The sequence below is a fragment of the Macaca mulatta genome, chromosome 4 (genome assembly GCF_049350105.2).
Source record: "Macaca mulatta isolate MMU2019108-1 chromosome 4, T2T-MMU8v2.0, whole genome shotgun sequence".
Taxonomy (NCBI): Eukaryota; Metazoa; Chordata; class Mammalia; order Primates; family Cercopithecidae; genus Macaca; species Macaca mulatta.
The window spans coordinates 85,007,261-85,025,907 of record NC_133409.1 but is presented as its reverse complement, the minus strand read 5'-3'; the positions used below and the strand labels follow the sequence as shown (position 1 = coordinate 85,025,907).

The 18,647-nt window shown below is 33.4% G+C and overlaps 1 protein-coding gene across 4 annotated transcripts in view; it reads right to left on the bottom strand.

The window, feature by feature from the left end:
- Positions 1 to 18,647, bottom strand: part of ASCC3 (activating signal cointegrator 1 complex subunit 3) — a 372,277-nt gene that overhangs the window by 341,776 nt on the left and 11,854 nt on the right. For 2 of the 4 annotated variants that reach the window (XM_078001241.1, XM_015136994.3), the window contains 3 exons: positions 16,874 to 17,004; positions 14,083 to 14,233; positions 6,380 to 9,248 (listed from right to left, as the gene is read on the bottom strand). In XM_078001241.1, coding sequence (XP_077857367.1) covers positions 9,154 to 9,248; positions 14,083 to 14,233; positions 16,874 to 16,963 — 336 coding nt within the window. In that variant the 5' untranslated portion in view covers positions 16,964 to 17,004 and the 3' untranslated portion in view covers positions 6,380 to 9,153. Of the gene's footprint in view, positions 1 to 6,379; positions 9,249 to 14,082; positions 14,234 to 16,873; positions 17,005 to 18,647 lie in introns of those variants that run through there. The other 2 variants (XM_078001240.1, XM_015136988.3) reach the window with 1 other exon arrangement.

Sequence of the window (18,647 nt, the reverse complement as noted above, 5' to 3'; positions counted from 1 at the left end):
GAGACCAGCCTGGGCAAAACCTCGTCTTTACTAAAAATACAAAAATTAGCTGGGTGTGGTGGCACACACCTGTAATCCTAGCTATTCAGGAGACTGAGGCAGGAGAATCGCTTGAACCTAGGAGGCGGAGGTTGCAGTGAGTAGAGATAGCGCCACTGTACTCCAGCCTGGGTGACAGAATGAGACTCCATCAAAAAAAAAAAAAAAAGAAAAGAAAAGAAAAAAAAAAAGGAAGGAAGGAAGAAAACATGACTCCAATATCATTATTCACAAATCTTCAACAGCTTTCTATAGCTTGATCCAAGCTCCTACACTACCAGAAGTTGATCCCAGCATTTTATTTTCCAGTCTTATTAGCTATTATACATTTCCTGCTCCAGCCAAAAAGAATTTCTTAACCAAAAACCATGTTCTACCCCACTCTATGCCTATTTCTATATCATACTGATTCTTCTTCAAGGCCTCTGATTGTTCAAATCCTACCCATGTTTCAGAATACAGCTCAACCGCCTCTTTCAAGATGAGTACAACGTTGAGTACATTGTAAATGGTACTGATGACAATACCACTGTAGTATTCTTCACTGTACTTAGCCCCAAATAGGTGGCTCCACAAAGATTAGTTGATTCAAACTAGACTCAGGCCTCACTGACACCAGGCTAGTATTTTTATACTACACCAAACTGCCTCAGTCACTTTTTACTTTGTCTGCTATTCAGTCATGTGTAGAAGATTAACAATGTATATGTAGGAAAATAAGCAATTTTACAATGTATGTTTCCAATTTGTTCAAGTATGAAGTCTACTTTTACTGTTATAATTTACACAATTATCTGACATACAATTATTCTTTTAGTATTTAAGAAAATATCTGAAAATCTTCTATAGTGCTTTTAAATTAATTCAATAGCATTTATGTATATTTATTCATTCTATACATTTTACTTATAACTTGTAAAACAGGTTTTGGATAATTTGGGGATTATGGTACTTCTACAGATAATTTAAAAGGGTTGATACGACTGATACTAAAGTCTGAGAAAAAATGGAATTCACATTTACAAACATTATCTACCACTTTAAATATATATTTTTTGTAAAGATAGTATTGTTATCACTTTACATCTTGGGATTTTTTAAAAAATAATAATTTACTAAAAACTTTCACATAATTATCTCACTTTGTCCTAACAAAAGTATCTCCATTTTATAGATGTTAAACGGAAACAGAATTTGAGTAATTAGGGAAAGATCAAATAGCTATTACGTTATTAAACAAGATTAACAGTAGTCTTCTAACTCCTAAACAAATTATTTCCCCTATGTCACACTGATTCCCTGTAAATTCCTAGAAAGTAGAACTTATTTCTAATTCATGTTTACAAAGTAAATTTTAAAAATACATAGGTCACCTAAGAAATAAAATAGTTGAAGAATAGCCTTATTATGTAATGTAAAAGTGTATTTAACTTAAATATCCATTATTAGGTTACTGGTTGAATTCTGATATAACCACATATTACATTCACTAAATATAATGCAGCAGATTTATGTATCTTGCCTTTAAAAAGTCCATTAAGAGTGGGTGAAAAAGTTATAAGCCCATGTTTGAAGAGAAAATAATGGTAGACTCATAGAAACATCAACAAAGATATAAGGCAACTTTTTTGGAGTTTCAAATTTTTAATAACCATTAACTTAAAACTATAATTTCAAAAATCACAAATACTTAAAAATATTTAAACCTAGCTGGGTTGTGGTGTTTCATAAATGTTAATATTCTACCCTAATTACTAACTCTCCTTCTGCACAACCTATGTGAAATGGACACGTGTTCATACCACAAAGCAGTATCTCAAGAGAGAATCTCTATATGCCTTACTGTTCTGGGAGTTCCACTAGCCAACACTATTTGTTGACATGAATGGCTACACAACAAAAATAATGACTACAGCAGTATGAAAACAATGAACTTTTTCAGGACACCAAAACATCAGATGGTAACGTCCACTTCCACCACCTTTCTGCAACCACACCTGCTTGTCTTTCCTAAGGGACACCGACATGCTTTCCAGCACGCTGTCGGCATGAGATGACGTGTTGGCGTAAGAGACTGGCTGTTAGCACGCTGCCCGGATGAGAGTGCCGATCAGATTGGAGCAGACGAAGGACCCCAGGTGCTGCGGCCGCAAAGGATGCACAACTTTCTGGTACAGCCCACTCAATGTTTTTTTGGTGACTAAAATGAATGAAAAGAGTTTGTAAAATGTAGACAACACATCTGACGAAAATGATGTAGTCAGTTGTCTAATTAGCCAAAGCTATCCAAGGCCCAACCTACCCTCAACAAAAATGTAATTGGCAGGGAAATACTAAGCGATTCTCTATGAGCAGGCTGAACCACCACCCAATTGGCCACATCAGAAGGGGGAGATGGGACGGCTTTGGACAACGCGTGTGGTTACACTTCTAAAGTAGAAAGGTGTTATAGTCATGTTCTTGTTTTCTGACACTAAATCCAAAATTGAACATGTTACATTAACTGTGAGAATCCTGTTCCAAAATAGCCTTTTGTTCACTTCTCTTTATATTCTATATGTAATTTAAGTAATAATACAAACGATTAGGTTTATGATCTTTGGTAAGTTAACATTTGCACCCAATTCTTAAAGCTTTTTCTGTCTGCTTCATATCACTTACTATGTTCACCTTTCGAAGAGGAATCAGGATTTTAAGTTTAGATTTGGCCACAGATAAATTGATACACTAATCAATTGTCGAAAAGTTTCTATAAAACTTAAGAACTCCAAACTTTTAAAGAAACTACTATAGAAACCTACATACTTGGGTATCTTTCTGTCCATAAAACACTGAATAACATAAGCTGTAAACCGGAAAACTGGCTCTGCCCACCTGGCATTTCAACTGTAACACATTTAAAAGGATGCACTTAGAAAGTCCCTACAATACTTTTATTAAGAAGAAATACTCATCCTACTTTGCAGTTATATTGAGAGGAAATGGGCTGTGAAATGCACAGTAAACTACAAGGCACTTCCCAGAATTTAAAAAAAAAAGTCAAAAGTGAAAGAGGCTTGCCAAAAATCACAGTTAAGTAGCAAAGCATGATCAGAACTCAACTTGGCTGGCTGACTGGTGCTCTTTTATTATAAATAATTTTCAAACTTAAAAAAAAAAAAAAAAACCTTACATAGAAACTAACCATATATGGTTTTATAAAACTATATATTTGGTTGTTACTATAAGATTATAAAATAATTGTTTTAAAATCAAAGAGTTAAATGATGTTTACAATTGTCAGTCATCCTCAACACACAATTTACATCTGTTTTCTTTTGATTAAAAATATTAAGAATTAAATGGTTTTAAGTTGTCACTTTTTTCTGTAGCCTACTTTAATAGTTGAGGAATCTTGGGAAAAGGATGAGTAGAAAATTTTAAAGATTGAAATAAAATATCAATCACTTGCATCCATAATGGATAAGTATTTTTTTGTTTTTTTGGAGACGGAGTCTTGCTCTGTCACCCAGACTGAAGTGCAGTTTTGAGACGGAGTCTTGCTCTGTCACCCAGGCTGGAGTGCAGTGACACAATCTCGGCTCCCTGCAACCTTCGCCTCCTGGGCTCAAGTGATTCTCCAGTCTCAGCCTCCTGAGTAGCTGGGAGTACAGGCACATGCCACTATGCCTAGCTAATTTTTATATTTTTTTGTAGAGTCGTTTCACCATGTGGCCCAGGCTGGTCTCAAACTCCTGAGTTCGGGTGATCCACCTATCTCGGCCTCCCAAAGGGCTGGGATTACAGGCGTGAGCCACTGTACCCAGTCAATAAGTATTCAATTTAGAAGCTGTCAATAAATGAGTTCCTTGACCAGTTAAATCCTCAGAGATTCGCTGATTTTTCTGAATCTGGTAAGTATTATGTTTTATTTTAAAAATATGTAAAATACAGGACTTTACCTACAACATTAGATACAACAAAGTACATTATTTAACAAAATACAAAAATGATTCAACTTGAATATAAAATATATCATGTCTCCATAATTTTTCCCTCTACATATTCCTGTTCATTTCCAATTAGTGTAATGATTAAACAAGTACAATATCTAAACTAGTCTCATGAATCTTGCTAATATTTTCCTCCTTTTTACAGAAAAACTCAGATACAGAGATTACAAAACATACTGATGCTACAAGAATAAGCCAGGTACTTTTTTTTTTTTTTTTTTTTTTTTGAGGGAGAGAGTATTAAAACATCTTTCAAATGATCACAAAATTATCAAACTTTTGAGCTAACAGAGGTAGGCATTTTCCATGTGGCTTTTGGGGGAATAAAATGAACAATTTCTGTGATATAATTTTAAAATTGTGTAAGTAATGTAATTTAGTATAATAAGCCTCATGTATTTTAGAGTATATAACTCTTTCTGTGCATGAAAGCACCTTTAGCAATACCTTGCATTAAACAGGAAACATATTCAAGAAATGTTCAATATAGTGATTTGAAGGAGTTACTTAAATGTTAAAATTATTACTACATTTACATAAAAACTGTTGCCTTTGGGATGAGCAAATAAAGGAAAGCAAACAAAGATATTTGTTAGAAAAAAATAGTAGTAGTACAAAAGATTAAAATTAGTTCAAGGCATTTCCCTATGTTTTAAAAACAGCCATTTAATTTTATGTACATTCATTACAAAATGTGAATACTCAACTTGCAACTTTAAGGCAGCAACCAGCCACTATATTACCTTTCCAGTAGTATAAAACCCTGCATCAAATTACAATGTAACTTCCCAGGCAACCAAATAGCTAACATAAAAGTCTGAATTAGACTTCATATAAAAGCTTCCTATAATAAAACCATCATTTTGAGCATCACTAAGGAAATTAAAACAAATCACATAGCTCACTGAGATTTAACTGCCATTTTAGACTTTTTTAACATTGAAGGAAAAACAAACAAAAAAGATTGAAGTATACACTTCAGTATTGCATCCATATATCAGATGCTTAGTAATATTATACTCGTAATACTATTTAAAATTATCACTTTTAAAATGCCTCTACTAAGGAATGCAGTTTTAAATTTTCTTATATTTAAGGAATCATAATTTGTTAATGAAAAATAATCTACTAATAAACTAAAGCAAATTGTCAAGAACTTTTATTTTATTTCTATTTTGGAGACAGGATCTGACTGTCACCCAGCCTGGAGTGCGGAGGCATGATCTTGGCTCACTCCAGCCTCTGCCTCCTGGACTCAAGTCAACCTCCAAACTCAGCCCCGAGTAGCTGGGACTACAGACATGCGCTACCATGCCTGGCTAATTGTTTTTGTATATTTTGTAGAGATGGGGTTTCACCATGTTGTCCAGGCTAGTCTCAAACTCCTGAGTTCAAGCGATCCACCCACCTCGGCCTCCCAAAATTCTGGGATTACAGGCATAAACCACTGTACCCAGCCAGTATCCATTCTGTTTACAATGGTTTAGCTATATTCCCAGGTAATCTGAATTGCCTATTTACACAGCTGATACATTTGCAAAGTCTTCTTGATTTTTATAGTTATCCAGCTTTTTAAAAATTTCTCTTGTAAAATGGACATAAATATAACACCTCTGTCTTTGAAACATTCAAAACACAATATAATGCTGTCCAGTGTTACCTTCTCTATGAATTGTTTCCTGACTTACCTAAGCAGTTTCCTGCCCTTTGAACCAGTAAATCACTGGACACATTACATCTGTCATAACATTTAACCCATAGAAGCAACTATTTGTTTACTAATGGTTATTAGCACATCTAAATTATAATAAAATTATTCATTGACAGCCACTTATCAGATTAACCCTAGGCACTTTATACTACTACTTAACATCACAACAACTACAGAGGGTGAGAACTGTTATCACCATATTATAGAAGAGAAAAGAAGTGTAGTGATATTAACTAGCTACCCACTAGTAACTGACAGAACTGAATTTGTACCCACATATATTAACGGATACTTTGAAATTACCCCAAACTATAAAAAAGTAAGGAAACTGAAAAGCAAATAAAGACAGTACAAGAAATATAGTTGCATCAAGTACACAGATATAATGCCTAGATGTGGAGCAGATTATTGGTGAATAAAAGGCAACAAATGTGAGAAGGCCAAATCATTAGCACAGACTTGAGCCCTACCATTATCAAGCTGCTGACCTAGATAGGGAACTTGTCAGATGAAACAAATTAACCCACTTGGTGTCTTTATCACTACAATAGGTTTTGATATTTGAGCTGAATATATTCCTAATACATATATTTATGGATGTATAAATATGTAACACAAATATAAAAATAGGCATGAGAATGAAAAACACCAATTTATTATATTTATGATACTGGTTAACCAGGGCCTGAGCATGGTACATAGGAGTTCTCACCATGATAGCCAAACCTCAAGCTAAATAAATACACAAGCATGTTACTTATCAATCTGAAATATTTCATTTTTAATCTATGTAACATATAAAGCATAGTAATTCTTTTTATTGACTATAACAATATACAGTACACATACAGCTCAAAGAACTATCAAAAAATGAACACACCTGTGTAATCTGGTTAACTACTTCAAGAATCAGAACATTATCAGCTCCCCAGAAACCTCCCTCACATTCACTCCTACTCACTACCTCCTTCCTCAAGAGTAGCCACTATCCTGACTTCTAAAACCAGAGACTGTCATGCCTAGTTTTCAATTTTATATTAATGGAATTATAATATGTATTGTATGGCTTCTTTTGTCAACATTATAAGATTCACTTACAATGTTATACATAGTTGTAATCTGTTATTGCTATAAGGTAGTCTACATACAACAACTTAAGCGTTTTAACAATGAACTGGGTTGTTTCTACATTAAGGCTATCACAAATAATGTTGCCATGAATGCACAAATTTTTGATATACACATATGTACGAGCATTTTTATTGGACATTGATGTTCTAAGATTAAAATTTCACTTATCCAACCATAGTAAGTAATAATAGACACTGTCAAACAGTTACGCAAAGTGGTTGTACCAACTGTGAACTCTAGCAGCAGTGAATGAAAATTCTTGTTTCACATTCTTGATCCTAACAATAGGTATGTCAGTCTTTTTCATTTTAACCATTCTAATGAGCATGTAGTGGCATCTCCTTGACTACCAATGAAGCTGAAGCCTTTTTCATGTTTACTGGCCAATTATCTCCTGTGCAGTCCTTGTTCAAAGCTCTTACTCATGTTTTTATAGGATTAGCTGTCCTTTCATTATTGATTTGTAGGAGCTCATATTTAATCTGGATACAAGCTCTCTTTTTGGTTATATATCTTGAAGCTATATTCTCCCACTCTATGTTTTGCCTTTTTACTCTTAATAAATAGAAGGCATTAATTCTACTACAGTCCAACTTAATCATTCCCTTTGTACTTTTTGTTCTCTATTTGATAAATTTTGGCACATACCAAGATCCTGAAGATACTCTTTTACATCTTTTAGAAGAGGTATTGTATTGTGTGTCATGCTTAATTCTGTAGGCTGTTTAAAATTATTTTTAAAATAGATACTTTTTTTCATCTATGCAGTTGACCCAGCACCATATACTGAAAAAATAGCCTTGTCTCACTATTGTTTGACCTTCATTATAAATCAAGTATACTTCTATCTGTAGGTTTGTTTCTGGGCTATATTCTGTCATACTAGTCCATTTGCCTATTCTTGGACCAACACCACACTGTCTACTTATCTTTATAATAAGTTTTAATATCTACTAGAGTAAGTTTTCCCTCTTTATTTTTCAAAGTTAACCAGGCTGCTCTTTGCCTTTGAATTTCCATATAAATTTCATATTACCTTGTCAATTTCCACACATACACACATACATACATACACACACACGCCCCTCAAACATAAGACTATGCTTGGGATAGCACTGAATCTATAGATCAATTTGGGTAAAAAATATATCATTATAACAGTGAGTCTTCCAATCCTTGGTATATCCCTCTGTTTATTTAGATTTTTTTTAAATTCTCTCAGTAATATTTTAGTTTTCCATGAAGAAGTCTTGCTTATTTTTTGTTAAATGTATTCCTATTTGATGCTTTTCTAAATGTAAAATAAATTAAAATATATAAAATTTAAGGTAAAATGTATTGTTACATAAAGATAAATGTAATTTTAATGTGCTTCTAGTAAGTAGAAATAAAATTGATTTTTATATTAACCTTGTTAAATTCACTTTCTACAGGTACAGTCATATGAAAAATGGAAAGTTTTTTTTTTTCTTCCAGTCGTTATGCCCTTACTTTTTCTTGCCATATTATGTTAGCAAGGATTTTTAATACAGTGAGAAACAGAAGTGGTAATAGGCATTTGTGTCTAATTCCGTACCTCAGGGAAGCTTCTAACTTTGTACTATTAAGTATGTTTGTTCTAAGTGTTTTATAGCTACTGCTTATCAGATTAACAAAATCTCCTTCTGTTCCTAGTTTGTTGAGAATTTTTATCATAAGTAATGTTAGATATTCATAAAATGCTTTTTCTCTGCTGAATAATCATGTAATTTTTAAACCTTTATTACTTTACAGCAAATCACCCTATCTTCTCATATTTATTAATCCACTCATTGTAAACATTTGATCACACACACATCATGTGTATTTCTTTTGCTGACACATTTGACAGTACATTTTAATCTTCATGAGATTTCACTATATATACTGCAGTATGCTTCTCCTGAGATTTAGGATATCCTCTTACATAGCCACAACATTATCACATCTGAGATCTAATATTACCTAATGACGTCCAGCCTATATTCAGATTTCTCCAATGGCCCCAAAAATATGTAATTTTTTTCTGATTCAAGAGTCAATCAAGGATCATACATTACATTTTGATTGTTATATGCCTTAACTTCTTTTAATCTACAATAGTACTCTCATACCTTTCTAAATGAGATGACATTCTCCATTAAAGCCATCATAGTATATAGATTTCTTTGTAGTTAAGGTTTTTAATTACAGATTAAATTCATTTAATAGTCAAATATTCAGATTTTCTATTTCCTCTTTTGTCCATTTTAGTCATTTTTGTCATCTTAGTCCTCTGAATCTGTCAGAAGCTCTGCTCATCTTCTCATCCTCCTCTTTTCCATCCAGCCTCCTCTTCTGGAATGGACAATTCACTTCTAGGAAAAAGTAGCCCAAATGCCAGGATCACATTTTCTGGGTTAGTTTCTGCTTCCACATCTTGGCCCCAAAAATCTTCACTGCCCTGGTAACTTCTCTGATACAGTAAAACAAATTTTGTATTTTGCAGTTTTTCTAGGTATTCTCTGTAGAGGGTTGTTCCACATTACCCTGTCTGCCACTTTGTGGGAAGCAAAACTCTTTGAACTATTTTGCAATCGGCAATTTTCAAAATAACTGTCACAAACACTGCTATATCCCTTTAACAGGCCTTTATAATTCTAAATGTCTACCATTATGTCCATAGACAAAATTGCCAGATTCTGCTAATATCTTTTTATACTTCCTATTCCAGTCATTGCTTTATAAATGGCTTTCCACCCTAGATTTTGATTCCTCAGTTTTTAACAGCAAAATCTTACTTCCTTGATAACTCATAAACTACAGTGGATTTACAAATGCCCTAAACCATACTTTATAAGCCACTCCTGTCCAACCTACTTTTTGATTCATACTTTTCTTAAAGATGAAGTTATTAAAGGTAAGATGCATAAAAAAAGTCAAAACTCATATAAATAGGGGCTTATAAATTAGAAAAAGCAAAACAAACAGGTCTTTGTAAGACAAAAGTTGAATAGTGAAATAAACTAGTTCAGTTCTGACTGAGTCTTGATTTGTATCCATACTATAGCAAAATCATTAGATTAATACACTCTGGGACAAGTTCAAACATTCTGTTCTGGCTCTTTAAGAGATACTCAGTTAGACAGAGAGTTGATTAGGGAATGGTAGGGTCTTTCTCCCCACTTGTCCACTACTCTTGGCCCCCATCTTAGTTTCTGTCTACACTGTGCAAATCTTACTAGCCTCATGAAATAATTTAAATTCTTAAGTAACAGATGTATGCCTAATACATAATGCATTTTAATTACTAGTCTCAATCCTGACTTCTTTATTTTAAAAAATGTTTACACTTAGAGCACATAAAATATACTGAAAAAGTTTCATTGCCAACTGAATATAGACTATATCCTTCAACATTCAAGAAGGAGACAGCTATGCCTACAATGAGTATTTAAATACACTAAGATTAAGGACCAAGAATACTATTTTTAAATAATTTATATATTTTCTCCATAAAACTAAATTTTATTATTAAAATAATCTTAAGGGAAGAATCAAACTGTAAAAAGGTATGGGAATATACTACATGTAAATTGTGGGCTTGGGAGTGATAGGAGGAATACTTAAAAATGACAAAAAAGAGAGAAACTGCCACTTGTAAGACATCGTCAGCATTACAGGTAGTGAAGACCACAGAGAACTTTGAGTTGGATTCTCAATACTTCATTTGTTTATTGAACATCTGCTAGATCCCTTGCAGCATATTAGGCAATGGAGTAGAAAGATGCTGTGACTCCTGTAATATCTGTTTCATTAAAGCATTCACAGTCTATCAGAGACTTCACTACTGTGAAGGGAGAAGACAGGAAAATAATTATGAAACAACAAGTACTCTAAAAAAGTATGTATAATAGAACACAATGGGGAAAGTTATTTTAACACATAAAAGAGAGAAGAAAAGCATTATGTACTGTTCAGGAAATTCAGACAGTAAACACTACATATGTTGGCATAAAGGTTGCATGTGATCCAATGGCAAAGAGATAAAAAAGTAAATTGTGTCAACTCATAAAGGAGTTTTATGTATCATTCTAAAGAATCTGATCTAAAAGGTAAGCTGGGAATAAAAAGGACCTTTGCCTTTGACAAAGATCAGTCTAGTGACAGTGAAGAAGGTGGATGAGAAAGGAAGGCTAAAGCAAACGACTACTGAAGTAGTTCAGACATGCGGTGGTAAAAGGCTGAAATGGGGCAATGGTAAATATATAGAGTAAATTTAAGAACAGTTGAAATGCAGACTTAGTAGGACATGACCTCTAACTACAAGGAAAGAAAAGGTAAAAATCTAGGATTTCTATCATATTCCTAATTCAGAATTTAGATCTAGGCCTGCTTTCAAGACATACAAACCACAAGATTCACTTAACTTTAATGGGCCCTGTTTTTTCACATACAAAATGAAGGCATTAGACAAGATGTCCTCTGATGTTTCCTCCAGCTTAATGTCAATTGTCCAGATTAAACAATATGCATAGCCTTGTCTCACAAAATTATACTCAAGTGAAATATTTTTTCTTTATTCTCTTTCTTAACCTTTTTAATACAATTATACCAAAATTATCTATGCTAGAAGATAAATATAAGAGAAATGACAGGGACATTTTCCACATGAGACTAATCCTTTCAAAGCTGGTAGCTTTAATTACATTTCCAGTATCAGCATTTTCATCCAGAAGGGAAGTTTCACTAAAGCTAATAGTTATTCAACTTAAGCACAGCATTTAAAAATGGGTATAATACATTTAGAATTTGCCTACATACAACTTATGATTTTATTTGTCTGATAAACATTATTTTGAGACATTAATCTCAAAATAATCCATTAAACACACAGGCCAGGTGATCAGTCCCTAAGTATGAATCAGGTATTTACTTCACCACAGGTACAATCCCCGGAATTATATTTAATGACTGGTATTTAAAACAATGTTTTCTGACTTGTGGCCAGACATATCCGGAGAAAGCAATCTAAAGGGTTTTCATTTTTTAAATCTTAAATTCCGCATCATTTAGGTAAAGAAATAACTTAGTCATGGTACTGAATAAGCTCAATACATCATTACATTTTTGCTCAGTATTCTGAGGTATTTTTGTAATAGAACTAAAGAGGAGGAAGGACACTCTGTATAGTTTTTGAAAAGTACTTTAGTCAGATTCTGGTGGCCTCAACATCTTACAAATGAAGATGTGATGAAAACCAGGAGGGTTAAGACCCTAGTCAAGGTGATGTGGAAGACTGCATTTTCGCCACTATTTTTCAAACGACCTGCCTCTGTATTCTTAAAATATAAAGTCTAAATCTATGCCAAATGCTATTACAAATCTCATCAAAGTGTGCTATATTGCCCCTAGGCTTAAGCAAACTCAGTTTTTACTAATGTCCTTGAACTTCTAAAAATCTAACTGCACAACCATGAGACATTTTATACTTTCACAACTTAAAACAATGAGGACATTCAATCAAATATCATACTAGGTTACAGACCAATGATACTTAAATGACATATTTTTAAAAGTTAACATATTTGAAAAAAAAAATTATAGATTTGATGACCATAAGAAAGTTTTCAAGTCTATGAGATGTAACAGAAACACAATCCAGAGCTGGTATATGGAATAAAATTGCCTACCAGCAAGCATATGGTAAGGTAAAGATCCAAATTCTCTCTCCACCAAGGAATCACCTGAGAACATTTTTTTCATTTATTTAATAAATGAATTTTTATTAAGACTCTAAAATATCCTGGGTTCTAGTATAAGCACTGGAGATGGACAGTTTAACAAGAAGAATAAGATCCTATTCTCATGAAACTTACATCAGAGTGACAATAAACAAGTAAAATGTCAGATAATGATACATGTTATGGAGAAAATGTTATGAATGGTTATAAGATAAAGAGTGACTGGGTAACAATTTACTGGCGTGAAGCCCTCATTAAGGAAGTAATTTTTTAGCTGAGTTTAAAATGACAAAAAGGGATCTACCATCATTAAGATTAGAACAGAGTATTCCCAACACAGAGAGCAGCATGTGTGAAGACCCAAATCAGGTACTAGCTTGGTAGGTTTGAGGAAGCTGAAGACAGACATGTGTTTGACACAGTAATGAAGGCAAGAATGAAGTGAGGTCAGAGAGAGAGGGAGACCAGATCATGTAAGACCAGAATAGGAGTCTGGACATTTTATAGTTATAAACCTGCTAAATTTGGAAAATCTAGAACTATAGTAGTATTAATTATGCTTTTTAGTTATCAGAATTTGGAATATGATGAATTTCAATGTACAAACACAGGGGTTTTACCAGTCATTTGTTTCATTTAGTTTGATTTTTAACCTTGGCAAAGTAACCTGAGTTAGTATACAATATTATAATTTCAAATTACATTTTCCTTCAAATATAATCAATTGATAAGAGTATTAGTCTGGGAAGGGAAGTGAAGCAGTCAAAGTATAGTTTAAGTGCTGTTATTCACTGTGTACTAGGTGGGCATCTATAATAAGAAACTGAGCTACATGGCTTTTAAGCTGCCTTAGAGCTACATTAAAATTTTAATTTACTTTATCTTTATTTTAATCAAGATAGTGGTTTTCAAACCCTGAATTCCTACAAATCTTTCATGCTTGATAGTATTATAATTACTAATTTACTTCTGCCTATCCCCAGCCTGTCACTCTCTATCCTAAGCTTGTTGACAGATAAGGACTATCTTTTTTTTTTCTGTTCGAGACAGGGTCTCACTTGAGTTGCCCAGACTGAAGTGCAGTGGCGCGATCTTGGCTTACCACAGCCCCAACCTCCCAGGCTCAGGTAATTTTCCCACATCAGCCTCCAGAGTAGCTGGGACTACAAGTGCGCACCACCACACCCAGCTAGTTTATTTTATTTGTATTTTTAGTAGAGACAGGGTTTTGCCATGTTGCCCAGGCTGGTCTCAAACTCCTGAACTCAAGTAATCTGCCTGCCTTGACCTCCCAAGGTGCTGGGGTTATACGAATGAGCCAATGCGCCCGGCCAGGATTGTCTTTCATGATTATGAATACTTACGCCAGGAAATTTTAGCTTTCCTTTATATAGTATGTTGTTTACAAGGAATCGTTTTTAAACCTTACTGGTTCTCTTTAAAAAAAAAAGAAAAAAGAAAACTATACCTATCTGTTTTGCAGCATGTAATATATCTTTTAAGTCTTCATTTATACTTTGCATTTTACTCTTCTCCAGTTTTTCATTCAAAAATTTTATTATCTTCTTCCATGTCAGGCCCAAATCTAAACCTTGTTCATGAAGTTTAGATCGTTTTATCTGAAATAAGAGATCATAATGTAGAAAAATACTGCTGCTTAAAGTTCTTCTTAATTCCAACACTGATTACATATATTTTGCATTACATTATACAACTTGGTACTACCCACAAGAATTCAAAGTTGTATCTATTCACATCCAAACTGACTACTCACAAAACAATTTTCCTTAAATGGGTTTTCATAGATTTTCATTTGTTTAAAATATATGTTTAATAAAAGCTTCTTTTTACAATTTTAATTACACTGCATACTGACAAAATCATTTCATACAGCAAAGTAAAAAGTTCAACATCCAGATAATAATATTATTATTATTATTGATAACATCACACGTCTTGCCATTTTTCTAACTGCTTGTTTTTAATACAGCTTAGACTATACTGTATATAAATCAGAGCTTTATGTCATGCTTTTTAATGAAACACATTTATAGAAAATTAGACTCCCATGATAGGGTCAAATATATTCAAGTCAGCATTACTTTCTTAACCATGATCCTAGACCAGGTGAGGCATTTGGAAGATTCTTTTTTATACACACTCTTTTCTATTAGGTGGCTTAAACAAGAGAAATTTATTTTCTCACAGTTCTGGAGCTACAAGTTCAAGATCAAGGAGTTGGCAGGTTTGGGTTCTTCTGAGGCTTTTGTATATTTGAGACTACAGATCTTTCCATTCTCAAGAACTGACCACAGAACACAATAAAAATTTTATTTCAGACCTCTGGCTTTGATCCACGGAGAAAACTCATGAAGCTTTCAAACCAAATGAAAAAGTAGTGGGTCAGGTAGAAAGCACTAATTTTACTATTGGTTAGAATGATGAAAATGCATAATTCACCATTACTTCCCTGCCTCCATTTTTTAATTTCAAATGAGATTAGTCATTCTGAGTTTAGGGAGAGGAGAATGGGCAAAGGTAGAGATGAAACAAGATTGGCCATAAAATGAATTAAGTTGTTACAATGGAGTCATAAGTACATTAAGGTTTATCTTATTTGTCTCTTTACTTTTGTATACATTGAACAGCTTCTGACATAAAAAGTTATATTAAAATGAAGTTCATCATTACTGTGTCAAACACATGTCTGTCTTCAACTTCCTCAAACCTACCAAGCTAGTACCTGATTTGGGTCTTTGCACATGCTGCTTTCTGTGTTGGGAATACTCTGTTCTAATCTTAATGACGGTAGACCCCTTTTTGTCATTTTAAACTCAGCTAAAAAAATTACTTCCTTAATGAGGTCTTCATGCCAATAAGCTGTTACCCACTCTTTATCTTATAACCATTCATAACATTTTCTCCATAACATGTATCATTATCTGATTAAGTTAAAATAAAGCCATTAGGATGGGACTTAATTATCTGATAGATCTTGTAACAAAATTTAGACACATAAAGAGACACCAGGGATATGCTTGTGCAGAGGACAAATCATGTGAGGACACAGCAGGAAGGCTGCCTTAACTGCAAGCCACACAGAGAAGCCTCAGAAGAAACCAAGTCTGCCAACACCTTGATCTTGGACTTCTAGCTCCAGAACTATGAGAAAATAAATCTTTGTTGTTTAAGCCACCTAATCTGTTATTCCTAATTTTGTTATCACCTAATTTTGTTATTCTGTGCAAACTAATATACCACATTCAGAGACATTTCTAAGAATCTTTCCTATTTAAGTATCTTATAAGTACATGTCTAGAATTTTCTGGAAGTCTTGATAACATATACTTTTAATTTTTCCATAATATTAAACTTGTAACTACGTATGTAATTTATTTTATACCTTTATAAGACTTATATAAGTTTATCCATCAGAAGAAATTACTTGCCAAACCTCATGCCCTAATTTGCAATTCAGAAAATGTAGTCATTGAACCTATACAGGAAAGAGACTGAAGAAGTTCCTTTGATAAAACAAAAATGATCTTCCAAAGTAATAATTGCCCATTTCTGACCTAGTGAGATCTACCTATATTTGCAGGAAGGGTAACATTAGCATTATTTATTATAAAATTAACTCATATAAGGAAATTTTCCATACCATAATTACTAAAGCAGGGGTCAGTCTTTACTATAAATGTCAAAGCAGTCCTTGTACATTTAATTTTTGTTTCTTACTAAAATGTATTTCTGAATTTTACTCATAAAGTAGCTTTTAAATTAACAATGTTTCTTAAGTCTTAAACACCTTTCTTACCAATTATAATGACAAGTCATTTTAATGAGATCAACCTCTGAGTTCAAGAGATTAATATTCATATTTCTCATAAGGTACAGACACTGCTTTTGTTTATTTGGTAAGAATTTTACCAGAGACCTAAAAACTTACTCAGATAATCCAGAGGTAAATTACAGGATTAAGTTACAAACGTAATTGTGGTAGGGAACTGAACAAAAGAAAAATTAACAAAGGATTCAATTATCGTAGTTCTGATTATTCCCCTTGACAATATGGTTTTAGGTGCTAAATGTAAGTATTCCCATAGGAAACAGCAGCATACACATTCTCCATCTTTGTCTCACACCAAACAAGATAAAACTTCCATGTTAAACACATAGAATAGAGAAAAAGAATGTCAAATAGTTGTCCATAGTCTATTTATAATAATGTTCAACATTTCTACCTTTAACACATCTACCTTTAAGTCAGCCACTTCTTCATTATAATTATCCTGCTTGGTGACATTTGAAAAGGAACGCAAGGCTCCTGTGAGACGAGGTAAAGCCATCTATTATTCAATCAGTGATCCATACAAGAAGAAACCTGAAACTGAAATGAAACAAGATGATATTTATCTGTTCAGAAGAGGTGGCAGAGGTAATCAAACTCAACAAATTAGCCTGTACCAGAAAAAAAAAAAGAAAAAAAAAGTTAAAAAGCAATGGTAATCAACGTTGAAAAATTCTCCTGACATATTTTCTATCCATGAAGTTTTTTTGTTTGTTTTTATAAAGCATTAGCTACAGTTGGAGAAAGGAAAAAGAAACAAACATTTCCTCAAAACTGGGTTCTGTAGATTCCCAAGTACAGGCCTCAAATACTATATTACTACTGCCAATAATATTGAAAGAGATGAAACCACTTGTTCATCTTTTTCCCTAATTTTGTTTTATGCTCACAGATTTCAAATTACACCACTTTCCAGTGGTTTCCTCAGCTTGGAATGGTTTCCCATGATGTTGCTATAGCTGGCTTCACACTGAACTCTTGCCTTAAAAGATGCCTCCTAAGATGGAGCCTTTCCTGACCACCCCATCTAAAACAGGTGACCCAGTCACTGTCTACCAAAGCCCAAAATTTTAATTCTCTTTATAGCATTAAGTAATATTTGACACTTTCTTGTTTATTTACTAATGCATGTGTTGTTTCACCCCACAAAAAGTAAGCTTCATGACAGAAAGACCTCTTAATTTTACTAATCTCCCCAGCATATAGACAACAGAACCAGAATATTTTTGGTACTCAATAATTATCTGTTAATGAATAAATGGAAGACAAATGAAGAAAAGGCAAAAATGGTAATAGACTCAACAACAGGCCAGAAAAGAAAACAGCTGATGAGGGGGAAGAAAATACAGGGAAAGAGAGAATTCAGATGGCCTGGTCTAATCTCCTCCTTAACAGGCTGATGACTAAACAATTTCTAGGCAAAAAGATTAATAATATTTACTATTAGGAGAGTGGTGATCTATGAAAGACTCTTGGAGGACTGTATTAGTTTAAGATTGCTTATTATAACACAACTACTATCTACAGATTTATAAGGCATGGCTCCCTGAAGAATGTCACATAAGCTATGTAAGTCTTTAAAACATCCCAGCTAGGAACGATTTTGCCCCACATGGGACATCTGGCAATATTTTAGATATTTTGGTTGTCACAACTATCAGGCAGGTGGAAGGGGACTACTGGTTTCTAGTGGATAGAGGCCAATGATGCTACTAAACATACGATACAGAGGACAGTTCCCCAACAACTAAGAATTATCTACGCCAAAATGTCCAATGTGGGAAGGAAAGAACTGGGAAAGGGAAGACAGACAGAATGTCTCAGACTATTCTCTGGTCCTGCTGTTCCTCTTGATTACTGTATTCCTGAAGTTATCAAAAAGGGTAATACTTGGAAAAATCTCTGACCTATATATTAGAATAATCAGATACAAAATACTTATCTATAATATCTATAATAGAATTTTTTAAATAATGAATAATAAAATACAAGTAGGATGATTTGAAAATGTAACTTTTAGAAATAAAAATATATACTTGTTAAATTTTAAAACAGTCAACATATGGGTTAAACAATAGCTAAAAATAAAAGTGATAACCTGGAAGAGACTTGAAGAAATAACCCATGCATGATGTCACAAACAGACTAAGTACAAATAATGCAGGATAAAAACAAATGGAAAT